The sequence below is a fragment of the Anomaloglossus baeobatrachus genome, chromosome 12 (genome assembly GCF_048569485.1).
Source record: "Anomaloglossus baeobatrachus isolate aAnoBae1 chromosome 12, aAnoBae1.hap1, whole genome shotgun sequence".
Classification (NCBI taxonomy): domain Eukaryota; kingdom Metazoa; phylum Chordata; class Amphibia; order Anura; family Aromobatidae; genus Anomaloglossus; species Anomaloglossus baeobatrachus.
The window spans coordinates 45,562,891-45,575,763 of record NC_134364.1 but is presented as its reverse complement, the minus strand read 5'-3'; the positions used below and the strand labels follow the sequence as shown (position 1 = coordinate 45,575,763).

General features: G+C 49.8%; 1 protein-coding gene across 4 annotated transcripts in view; it reads right to left on the bottom strand.

The window, feature by feature from the left end:
* Positions 1 to 12,873, bottom strand: part of CCDC175 (coiled-coil domain containing 175) — a 148,383-nt gene that overhangs the window by 108,485 nt on the left and 27,025 nt on the right. For all 4 annotated transcript variants that reach the window (XR_012727806.1, XR_012727807.1, XM_075331171.1 and 1 more), the window contains one exon: positions 10,043 to 10,271. Coding sequence is in view for 2 of the 4 variants with exons in the window: in XM_075331171.1 (XP_075187286.1) it covers positions 10,043 to 10,271 (229 nt within the window). In the remaining 2 variants the exon portion in view is untranslated. The remainder of the gene's footprint in view (positions 1 to 10,042; positions 10,272 to 12,873) is intronic.

Here is a 12,873-nt window from a genome sequence, read left to right as displayed (position 1 = left end):
GTTCTACTTCCCGCATGGCGCTCCTGCGCCACCCGGATGCACTCTTTGTCCTTGTCGCTGGTCGGCGTAAACAGTCGCAAGCTTCCAGATCCACCCTTGCTCGGGGGCTCGAGGAACCAATTCTTGAAACCTACAGTTCTACTGGGCTTCTGGTTCTCTCAAGGCCGAAGGCCCATTCTACCAGAGCCGTGGGTGCATCCTGGGCATTACGGCACCAGGCTACGGCTCAGCAGGTGTGTCAGGCACCCACCTGGTCGAGTCTACTTACTTTTACCAAGCATTATCAGATGCATACCTACGCTTCGGCAGACGCCAGCCTAGGTAGATAAGTCATTCAGGCGGCGGTTGGCCACCGGTAGGAGAGGGCCGTTTGACGGCCCTATCATGAGGTATTCTTTTACCCACCCAGGGATTGCTTTTGGACATCCCAATTGTCTGGGTCTCCCAATGGAGCGACAAAGAAGAAGGGAATTTTGTTTACTTACCGTAAATTCCTTTTCTTCTAGCTCCAATTGGGAGACCCAGCACCCGCCCTGTTTTCTCGGGGTTTTTCTGTTTTTTCGGGTACACATGTTGTTCATGTGGTATGGTTCAGTTCTCCGATGTTTCCTCGGATTGAATTGGTCTTTAAACCAGTTATTGGCTTTCCTCCTTCTTGCTTTGGCACTAAAACTGGTGAGCCAGTGATCCCACTGGGGGTGTATAGCCAGAAGGGGAGGGGCCTTACACTTTTAAGTGTAATACTTTGTGTGGCCTCCAGAGGCAATAGCTATACACCCAATTGTCTGGGTCTCCCAATTGGAGCTAGAAGAAAAGGAATTTACGGTAAGTAAACAAAATTCCCTTCTTTATCGGAAATATAGCAATAAATGCATATTTTTCATAAATTTAATTATCGGATTTTGTGTGTGTGTAAAGGGACATATCAAATCATTATTTTGATGTCCAAAACGCATGTTTTCTGCACTGAAAAAGCAGGTAAAACGCACGAATTTGAAGGAATCTTTGTTTTTGCCATTTCTCATTGACTTCAATGTTAGCAAAACGCAGCCAAAATGGCAAAAACAATTCACATGCTGCTTCTTTAAACGCATGGTTTTTGCCACAAAATATGCAAATTAAACGCAGCATTTAGAAACGCAAAGTGCGGGCAAGAAATCATCATTTTCCATAGACTTTACTGGAAAATCAAAACGCATGCCTTTTGGCATGAAAAAGGTGCTTCTCAAAACGGACCTAAAAACGCAGGTGGAAACGCAAAGTGCGGTCTTAGCCTCAAAACACTGCATTTAATTTGCATAATTTGTGGCAAAAACCATGCGTTCAAAGAAGCAGCATGTAATTGTTTTTGCCATTTCTGCAGCGTTTTGCTAACATTGAAGTCAATGAGAAATGCAAAAAGCAAGAAACTTCAAAATTCCTGCGTTTTACATGCTTTTTAGGTGCAGAAACACAGCGTTTTTTACTTAAAAACCGCATGCTTTTCTGACATTAAATTAATGGAATCATATGACTAAATGTAGAACTGGTGGAGGAAGGTTGAACTAGATGGACCTAGGTCTTTTTTCAACCTAAGTAACTATGTAACTATGTAATATGTCCCTTTACACACAGTCTGACAATTAAATTAAAGAAAATTATGAAATTATTGCTATTTTAGCATTAAATATTATAAAACCGCTATAATTTCATGAAATATAACCATTTTCTTAAATTAATCAAAAATTATATATGTTTTGTTTTTTTCCGCTCTTTTTTCATTCCAGTTTGACTATTTAATCTCTATTTAGCAGTGTCTTGATGTTCAAAACGCATCTGTCAAAACGCAGGTGAAAAAGCATGTAAAAAGCGCTGAAAACTCATCAAAAACGCGGTAAATACGCATGCGTTTTCAGCGCTAAATTTCTGGAAAAGCCAACTTTGGCTAAATCAACTAAGGCAAAAAGGTGCGTTCTAAACTGCAAGTAGGAGAACGCAAAGTGCGGTCATAGCCTTACGGTTGCTGTACAAAGACATTCTGAAGAGTTAAAAGAAGGGAATTTTGTTTACTTACCGTAAATTCCTTTTCTTCTAGCTCCAATTGGGAGACCCAGACAATTGGGTGTATAGCTTATGCCTCCGGAGGCCACACAAAGTATTACACTAAAAGTGTAAAGCCCCTCCCCTTCAGCCTATACACCCCCCGTACTGCTACGGGCTCATCAGTTTTGGTGCAAAAGCCCGAAGGAGGAAAAAATTATAAACTGGTTTAAAGTAAATTCAATCCGAAGGAATATCGGAGAACTGAAACCATTTAACATGAACAACATGTGTTATACAAAAACAGGGACGGGTGCTGGGTCTCCCAATTGGAGCTAGAAGAAAAGGAATTTACGGTAAGTAAACAAAATTCCCTTCTTCTTTGTCGCTCCTTATTGGGAGACCCAGACAATTGGGACGTCCAAAAGCAGTCCCTGGGTGGGTAAATAATACCTCATAATAGAGCCGCAACGGCTCCGTCCTACAGGTGGGCAACTGCCGCCTGAAGGACTCGCCTACCTAGGCTGGTATCTGCCGAAGCATAGGTATGCACCTGATAGTGCTTCGTGAAAGTGTGCAGGCTCGACCAGGTAGCTGCCTGACACACCTGCTGAGCCGTAGCCTGGTGTCGCAAGGCCCAGGACGCTCCCACGGCCCTGGTAGAATGGGCCTTCAGTCCTGAGGGAACCGAAAGCCCCAAGGAACGGTAAGCTTCGAGAATTGGTTCCTTGATCCACCGAGCCAGGGTTGACTTGGAAACTTGTGTCCCTTTACGCTGACCAGCGACAAGGACAAAGAGTGCATCCGAGCGGCGCAGGGGCGCCGTTCGAGAAATGTAGATCTTGGCGGACGTAGGTTTCCTAGCCTGTCTCATAGTGGCAATGACCTCTTGAGATAATCCTGAAGACGCTAGGATCCAGGACTCAATGGCCACACAGTCAGGTTGAGGGCCGCAGAATTCAGATGGAAAAACGGCCCTTGAGACAGCAAATCTGGTCGGTCTGGCAGTGCCCACGGTTGGCCGACCGTGAGATGCCACAGATCCGGGTACCACGACCTCCTCGGCCAGTCTGGAGCGACGAGGATGACGCGGCGGCAGTCGGCCCTGATCTTGCGTAACACTCTGGGCAACAGTGCCAGAGGAGGAAACACATAAGGAAGCCGAAACTGCGACCAATCCTGAACTAAGGCGTCTGCAGCCAGAGCTCTGTGATCTTGAGATCGAGCCATGAATGTCGGGACCTTGTTGTTGTGCCGTGACGCCATTAGGTCGACGTCCGGCATCCCCCAGCGGCAACAGATCTCCTGAAACACGTCCGGGTGAAGGGACCATTCCCCTGCGTCCATGCCCTGGCGACTGAGAAAGTCTGCTTCCCAGTTTTCTACGCCCGGGATGTGAACTGCGGATATGGTGGATGCTGTGGCTTCCACCCACAGCAGAATCCGCCGGACTTCCTGGAAGGCTTGCCGACTGTGTGTCCCACCTTGGTGGTTGATGTAAGCCACGGCTGTGGCGTTGTCCGACTGAATTCGGATCTGCTTGCCTTCCAGCCACTGCTGGAACGCTTTTAGGGCAAGATACACTGCCCTGATCTCCAGAACATTGATCTGAAGTGAGGACTCTTGCTGAGTCCACGTACCCTGAGCCCTGTGGTGGAGAAAAACTGCTCCCCACCCTGACAGACTCGCGTCCGTCGTGACCACCGCCCAGGATGGGGGTAGGAAGGATTTCCCCTTCGATAATGAAGTGGGAAGAAGCCACCACCGAAGGGAAGCTTTGGTTGCCTGAGAGAGGGAAACGTTCCTGTCTAGGGACGTTGGCATCCTGTTCCACTTGCGTAGGATGTCCCATTGAAGTGGACGCAGGTGAAACTGCGCGAAAGGGACTGCTTCCATTGCTGCCACCATCTTCCCCAGGAAGTGCATGAGGCGCCTCAAGGGGTGTGACCGACCTTGAAGGAGAGATTGCACCCCTGTCTGTAGTGAACGCTGTTTGTCCAGCGGAAGCTTCACTATTGCTGGAAGAGTATGAAACTCCATGCCAAGATATGTCAGCGATTGGACCGGTGTCAGATTTGACTTTGGAAAATTGATGATCCACCCGAAACTCTGGAGAATCTCCAGAGTAACGTTGAGGCTGTGTTGGCATGCCTCTTGAGAGGGTGCCTTGACCAGCAGATCGTCTAAGTAAGGTATCACTGAGTGACCCTGAGAGTGGAGGACCGCAACTACTGTAGCCATGACCTTGGTGAAAACCCTTGGGGCTGTCGCCAGGCCGAACGGCAGTGCCGCGAACTGAAGGTGTTCGTCTCCTATGGCGAAGCGCAAGAAGCGCTGATGCTCTGGAGAAATTGGTACGTGGAGATAAGCATCCTTGATATCGATCGATGCTAGGAAATCTCCTTGGGACATTGAGGCGATGACGGAGCGGAGGGATTCCATCCGGAACCGCCTGGTCCTTACGTGTTTGTTGAGCAGTTTTAGGTCCAAAACAGGACGGAAGGACCCGTCCTTCTTTGGAACCACAAACAGGTTGGAGTAGAAACCGTGGCCCTGTTGCTGAAGAGGAACCGGGACCACCACTCCTTCTGCCTTCAGAATGCCCACCGCCTGCAGAAGAGCCTCGGCTCGCTCGGGAGGCGGAGATGTTCTGAAGAATCGAGTCGGAGGACGAGAGCTGAACTCTATCCTGTAACCGTGAGACAAAATGTCTCTCACCCAACGGTCTTTTACTTGTGGCAGCCAGGTGTCGCAAAAGCGGGAGAGCCTGCCACCGACCGAGGATGCGGTGTGAGGAGGCCGTAAGTCATGAGGAAGCCGCCTTAGTAGCGGCACCTCCGGCGGTCTTTTTAGGGCGTGATTTAGACCGCCATGCGTCGGAGTTCCTCTGATCCTTCTGAGGCCTTTTGGACGAGGAGAATTGGGACCTGCCCGCACCCCGAAAGGACCGAAACCTCGACTGTCCCCTCCTCTGTTGGGGTGTTTTTGGTTTGGCCTGGGGTAAGGATGTTTCCTTTCCCTTGGATTGTTTGATGATTTCATCCAATCTCTCACCAAACAAACGGTCGCCAGAAAATGGCAATCCAGTTAAGCACTTTTTGGAAGCCGAATCTGCCTTCCGTTCCCGCAGCCACAAGGCCCTGCGTATTGCCACCGAATTGTCGGCTGCAACCGCCGTACGGCTCGCAGAGTCCAGGACAGCATTAATAGCGTAGGATGCAAATGCCGACGTTTGAGAGGTTATAGACGCCACCTGCGGCGCAGACGTACGTGTGAGTGCGACAATTTGCGCCTGACCAGCTGAGATAGCTTGGAGTGCCCATACGGCTGCGAATGCTGGAGCAAAAGACGCGCCGATAGCTTCATAGATGGATTTCAACCAGAGCTCCATCTGTCTGTCAGTGGCATCCTTGAGTGAAGCTCCATCTTCCACTGCAACTATGGATCTAGCCGCAAGTCTGGAGATTGGAGGATCCACCTTGGGACACTGAGTCCAGCCCTTGACCACGTCAGGGGGGAAAGGGTAACGTGTATCCTTAAGGCGCTTGGAAAAACGCTTATCTGGACAAGCCCGGTGTTTCTGGACTGCCTCTCTGAAGTCAGAGTGGTCCAGAAACATACTCTTTGTACGCTTGGGAAACCTGAAACGGAATTTCTCCTGCTGAGAAGCTGACTCCTCCACTGGAGGAGCTGAGGGAGAAATATCCAACATTTCATTGATGGACGCAATAAGATCATTCACTATGGCGTCCCCATCAGGAGTATCAAGGTTGAGAGCGGCTTCAGGATCAGAATCCTGATCAGCTACCTCCGCTTCATCATACAGAGAGTCCTCTCGCTGAGACCCTGAACATTGTGATGATGTCGAGGGGATATCATAGCGAGCTCGCTTAATCGGTCTGGGGCTGCGGTCCGTGTCAGAGACCTCACCCTGGGATCCATGAGACACCCCGGGAGGACATTGCTGTTCCAACTGAGGGGGACCAGGGGGCAATGATTCCACAGTGCCCCTGGCTTGAGATGCCGGCCTGGACTGCAAGGCTTCTAATATCTTAGCCATAGTCTCAGAAAGTCTTTCAGTAAAAACTGCAAACTCCGTCCCTGTCATCTGGACAGTGTTAACAGGTGGTTCTCCCTGGGCCGCCCTTAGCAGAGGCTCCGGCTGAGAAAGTGCCACAGGGGCCGAGCATTGCACACAATGAGGGTCAGTGGAACCTGCCGGCAGTATAGCCGTACATGCTGCACAGGCAGCATAGTAAGTCTGTGCTTTGGCACCCTTGCTATTTGTGGACGACATGCTGTTGTGTCCTCTGAGCAATACAGGAGGGTATATAGACAAAAATCAACAGTGCACCATACAGTGTAAAGTATAGTCTATAATCATGTAATCTGTAAGTACACTTCTGCACTAGTGGGGCCAGCACCACAGGTGCTGCTTACCGCCTTCGCAAAGCGGTTGTGTGGGCACCAGAAATCCTGCCTGGGTCTCCCTGAGCTTGTCTCTCCTCTCCAGCGTTAGCAGAGCTGAGAGGAATGGCTGCCGGCGTCCTGAGGAGAGGAGGGAGCCGTGGGCGTGACCCAGAAAAGTGCGGGAACTGGTGCCCCACTGTGCAGAGTGAGGGGGGTGGAGTATGCAAAGCATGCTCCAGCCCTCAGTGCTGCCGTCCTGTACAGCGTCCCGCCCTTCCCCTGACTGGCAGGGCTGGGGGCGGGAAGAAAACGAGACTAGGCCGCAAAAGCCGGGGACTCGAGTTATAAGCGCGGCCGCCGTATAAGCGCGGTCGGCGCGGAAGTCCCCGGCGCACTAACAGTCCCAGCCGCGCCGCAGTGATACCCATGGCAGCGGCGGTCAGCGCGGCAGTCCCCCTACACGAATACACTCAGCGACGCTGAAGTGTGTAATGGCACAAACGCAGTCAGCGCTGCTGTCCCCGGTGCACTAGCACACCCAGCAATGCTGGAGTGTTGCTGTGCGCGGTCCCCACGGGGACACAGAGTACCTCAAAGTAGCAGGGCCATGTCCCTGAACGATACTCGGCTCCTATCCAGCATGGTCCTCAGGAGCTGTGGATGGAGCACGGTCTCCTGTGCCTGGAGACCGAAAGGATCCCACTTCACCCAGAGCCCTAATTGAGGGATGGGGAAGGAAAGCAGCATGTGGGCTCCAGCCTCCGTACCCACAATGGATACCTCAACCTTAACAACACCGCCGACAAGAGTGGGGTGAGAAGGGAGCATGCTGGGGGCCCTGTTATGGGCCCTCTTTTCTTCCATCCGACATAGTCAGCAGCTGCTGCTGAGTTACACCCAATTGTCTGGGTCTCCCAATAAGGAGCGACAAAGAAAGATTTGCAGCTTGGGTACGTTTTGAAGTTATGGATATTCTGTTGATTGTCTGTTTGGATGTAAAATCCACAGCAATGTACAACATCGGCAGTGAGTAAGATTTTTGTAAAGTCATCCATACATTTTTTTATTTTTAGGGCAGAAATTCATCTTTTTTTGAACATTTTGTATCTGCAGCAAGTCAGCTTTGCTTGTGTTTTTAGTATGTTTTTGCATTGCCCCTAAAATAAATAAGTTAAAATCAGCAACGCTAGTAGTCACATGGGACAGAACGTCACCACAGAAGGCTATGAACAGCATGAATGTCCTGCTAAGGCTATGTGCGCACATTGCGTTTTTTCAACGCTGCATTTGTGCGTTATTTGTCGCTAAAAACACACCTGCGTCAAAAATGCAGCGGTAAAAACGCATTGCGTTTTACTGCGTTTTTGATCCCTGCGTTTTTCAAATGCATTGGATGGGTGGAAAAACGCAGAAAAACATGGACATGACCATTTTTTTTTATCTCACCACAAAAACGTAACCAAACAAAACTGCAGTGTGCGGACAACAAAAATAAAATGGCATAGGCTTCGTTGGGGAAGCAAAGTCATGCAGTTCTGAGCGAAAAAACGCACCACAAAAACGGTGTGTGCGCACATAGCCTAAGGGTGCGTTCACACGAGCCATATGACTCGCATGAGACGAGCATTGCATCACCAGGCACGGCTGCACACTCTCCGGACGGGAGCTGGTCAGCTGCATAGAAATACATGCAGTGGTCCCGCTCCTGTCAGGAGAGAAGCCGTCCACGTGATCCATACTCGTGCGAGTCATACGTGTGAGCGCACCCTAAGAGCAAAGGTATCATCAGCAGGGGGGGGGGGGGGGGGGGGGGGCGGGAGGAGTGAGTATCTTCATCTCCAAAAGACATACTGATAGGGAAGTTAGATTGTGAGCCCCAGTGGGGACAGTGTTCCTCATGAATGTAAAAAGCGCTATGGGATTAATGGCGCTTATATAAGTGAATAAATATTATTTTATTGATTTTTTTACGTTTTAAAACTTGTGCTAGTCTGCAGCAAAATCCACATGATTTAACAAGTGTCAATATTATTTATGTCCAATAACATTTATTTTTTATCATTACAAGCTATCGCCTGTTATATAAACAAATATAGCAATCACTATAAGGCTATGTGCCCATGCTGCGGAAAATGCGCGGATTTTGCCGCGGATTTCTCAAGGAAAAGCCGCGGATTTTCCAGAAATCTGCAGCACAGCTACTCCCCAGCCATTTCTATGGCATTTGGGAAATGCTGTGCCCACGCTGTGGATTTTTACGCAGCGGAAATCGTGCGGATTTCCGTGCGGAAAAATCTGCAGCATGTCAATTATTGTTGCAGATTTCTCCGCAGGGTCCCATATACTTACCTGCCTCACCGGAGTCACTTTCTCCGTCCGGTGTACAGGAGCGCGGTGAATCCAGGTACTACAGGAAGGAAGAGGTGGGCGGAGCCTGCACGAGCTCCGGTCATGTGACAGCCGGAGCTAGTTCAGGCCCGCCCACCTTCTTCTGCAGACGCTGAGAGAGTGACCCAGCTGCCGGAAAGCGAGGTGCTGCGTGATGAAGGTGAGTATGAACTCCCCCGATCACTGCAGCACTTGTTCTGCATTGAGGATGCAGTGCCGAAGCCATGGTACGGTATCCTCAATGCAGAATGCCCGCAGCATATCCACACGACATTCCGCAGCATGGAAACAAACAAAAGTTGTGGTGCTGTTTCCTGGGAGCTCCTGTGGAATGTCTTGCGGATATATCTGCAGGACACTGTCCCCGTGGGCACATAGCCTTATACAACCTGGATAAAAGCAAGTACAGTGGAACCTTGGTTTACGAGAACAATCCGTTCTGGGACTGTGCTTGTAAACAAAGTTACTCGTCTAGCAAAGCAAGATTTCCCATAGGAGATAATGCAAGCTCAGACAATTCGTTCCACAACTTGTTCAATGTCCCATCCTGGTTCCCTATTGTGCTATTCCACACATGCACAAACACAAGCACGCACACACACACATATATATTATGCTCACCTTACGTTCCATCGCCGGTCTCACGGTTCTTGTAGTTTGCCGGTACAGGATGTGTATCGAGTAACCATCGCGACCAATGCCCCGGAGCTTCCGGTGCCAGAGCGCTGACATCAAAGGCAGGAGCTGCTTGCCTTTGATTGGTCAGCGCGCTGCCTTTGAGTAGCGGCTGACAGCGGAAGTTCCTCCATCGTCGCGTTGGGTTACCCAATACACATCCTGTACTGGCGAACTGCAAGAACCGGGAGGCCGGCATTGGAACGGAAGATAAGGTGAGCATAATGTGTGTGTGCGTGCGTGTTTTTGCGTCTTTGTACGGACTGCAAGAGCGGATCAGAGCACGGTGAAAGTACGGAACCGGAAGTGTGTGCAGTGAGTATTTGCTCGTACGGCAAAGCTGGCTCGTAAACTGAGTTACAAATTTACAGCAAGCTTTGCTCGTATAGCGAAATACTCGCAAACCGGGTTACTCATAAACCGAGGTTCCAATGTACTTGTAAGTGGCAGATAATGTTGGGACTCATGAAGTGACTACAACTGAAGAATGAAATTGGTTTTCGCTGCCGAGCTTTGGAAAGTAATATGCATATGTATGGACTATGTGCACCTCCGCGGTTAGTCTCTCCGTCTCCTCCATGAACTGCTGCCTCTCTGTAGCCATATCCTCTGCCAGGTCTTCAGTCCTGTTCTGATATTCAATGACGGCTTCTTCGGCTTCTTTGCGCTTGTTGTGGGTCTCATTTACACGAATGCTCTGATGGGCTTTGCCTGCCATCTGCTGGTTTAGGAGATCGACTGCTTCTTGATGTTTGTCCCATAATGTTTCCCCCTGTTGACTGTGAATAAAGTCAGTCATTATACACATCAGCCCATAACATCCCAATGCTGAAGCAACAAATGAAGGTAATTCAGTAGTTGTGTATTAATGCATTTGTGCCGATTAATTGTCGCTCCGTTTTGTTTTGATTTTTTTCCAGATGTAGCATATAAACCTCTTCATCCCTTATTGGTATTCTCACGTTGTCTCTTGAGCAGCTCAGAGCTATGCAGTCTCCTTAAGGCCACGTCTCACTAAGCAACATCGCTAGCAACATCGCTGCTGAGGCACGACTTTTGTGACGTTGCTAGCGATGTTGCAGTGTGTGACATCCAGCAACAACCTGGCCCCTGCTGTGAGGTCGCTGGTTGTTGCTGAATGTCCTGGGCCATTTTTTAGTTGTTGCTCTCCCGCTTTGAAGCGCACATCGCTGTGTGTGACAGCAAGAGAGCAACGATCTGAATGTGCAGTGAGCAGGGAGCCGGCTTCTGCGGACGCTGGTAACCAATGTAAATATTGGGTAACCAAGAAGCCCTTTCCTTAGTTACCCAATATTTACCTTCGTTACCAGCGTCCGCCGCTCTCACGCTGTCAGTGCCGGCTCCCTGCACACATAGCCAGACTACACATCGGGTAATTAACCCAATGTGTACTGTGGCTAGGAGTGCAGGGAGCCAGCGCTAAGCGGTGTGCGCTGGTAACCAAGGTAAATATCTGGTTGGTTACCCGATATTTACCTTAGTTACCAAGCACAGCATCGCTTCCACGCGGCGCTGGGGGCTGGTCACTGGTTGCTGGTGAGATCTGCCTGTTTGACAGCTCACCAGCAACCCGTGTAGCGACGCTCCAGCGATCCCTGCCAGGTCAGGTTGCTGGTGAGATCGTTGGAGCGTCACTTAGTGTGACAGTACCTTTACTCCCTGGTTTCTGGCAGGATGTGCTACACAGTTATCAATGTATTTACATATAGAGATAACAGGGACTTTTAAACAAGCACACTGCTCATAACAGTAAGAGCAGTGATTAAGAAAACTGCTCTGAAAGATGTCGGCTGTTGATTTTGCAAGATTTATAACAGCAGCTTGTCAGGAGCTGAGAGAATGGAAAAGGTTGCTGAGCAGATATTTGCTGTATAGAAATCAAAGGTAGCTGGTATGTTACGAGTTACATTCCAGTGGAGACATTACCTACTATGCAAACTCTGCCAAGGTGTGGGCAGGCAATAGTGGCCAAGCTCCATGGAAACCAGCAATACACTATGTAAGATAAAAGCAATAATTGCAAGAGACTCATCAAATAGAAAAATCAAGTCAATTTCAAACTTGCATATTTTCGTGCTAACTATTTACCATAAAGCAATTTAATAACGTGAGAATAATCCCTTTCAAATGGAATTGTCAAATGAAAACAAGTTATGACCTATTCAAAGAATCTGTCCACTGGGACGGCACTCATAGGCAGAATGGGGCTCTTAAATAAATGCTCTTTAAAGAATATGGACAATTTCAAAGATATTTTATTTTACTTAAGGTACTTTCACACTTGCGTTCAGCGGAGTCCATCACTATAGAGAATAGCGCAGTCCGTTAACGCACTGCGCTATTCTCTATAGACTTGTATGGACGACGCACTGTAACGCAAGTGTCAGCGTTGCATCCGTTGGACGACGCAGCGTCGTTATTTTGACGCTGCGCTGGGCGGGAGGAATGCAGCATGTAACTTTTTTTGAGCAGCGCAATCTGTTGATTTCACTTCGCATGCCCTCTCTGGCTCCCTGCACCCGTAACCAAGGTAAATATCGGGTAACCAACCAAAGTGCTTTGCCGATATTTACCCTCGCTACGTGTGCAGGGAGCCTGACACTTCCCCGTTTGGCTCCGCCCCCTCCCACACTCCACTCCGCATGTATGTACACACACACACACACACACACACACAATCACCTGTCCCCAGCGCCATGGCCCCGCTCGGCTCCACCCACCGCACACATTCTCGGCGGCCGAGCGATCAGCTGATCACCCGGCGGCCGGCTACTGGGAGCGATCAGCTGATCACCCGGCGGCCGGCTACGGGGAGCGATCAGCTGATCACCCGGAGGCCGGCTACGGGGAGCGATCAGCTGATCACCCGGAGGCCGGCTAAGGGGAGCGATCAGCTGATCACCCGGCGGCCGGCTACGGGGAGCGATCAGCTGATCAACCGGCTGCTGTGAGCGATCAGCTGATCACCCGGCAACCGGCTGCTGTGAGCGATCAGCTGATCACCCGGCAACCGGCTGCTGTGAGCGATCAGCTGATCACCCGGCGGCCGGCTACGGGGAGCGATCAGCTGATCACCCAGCGACCGGCTGCTGTGAGCGATCAGCTGATCACCCGTCGACCGGCTGCTGTGAGCGATCAGCTGATCGTTCACAATAGTCTGCCGCCGGTAAACTGTAAAAAAAAACGGATTGCGTTGTTTTGCAGCATCCGTTGTGCCACTATATTTAACACATCCGTTGCATCCGTCACACAGCGTAATGCAACGGATACCGTTCAACGCAAGTGTGAAACTAGCCTTAATGCATCTATTTGGAGCTAAATGATTATTTTTGCAATAAACTAATTTTGCACCTTTCTCCT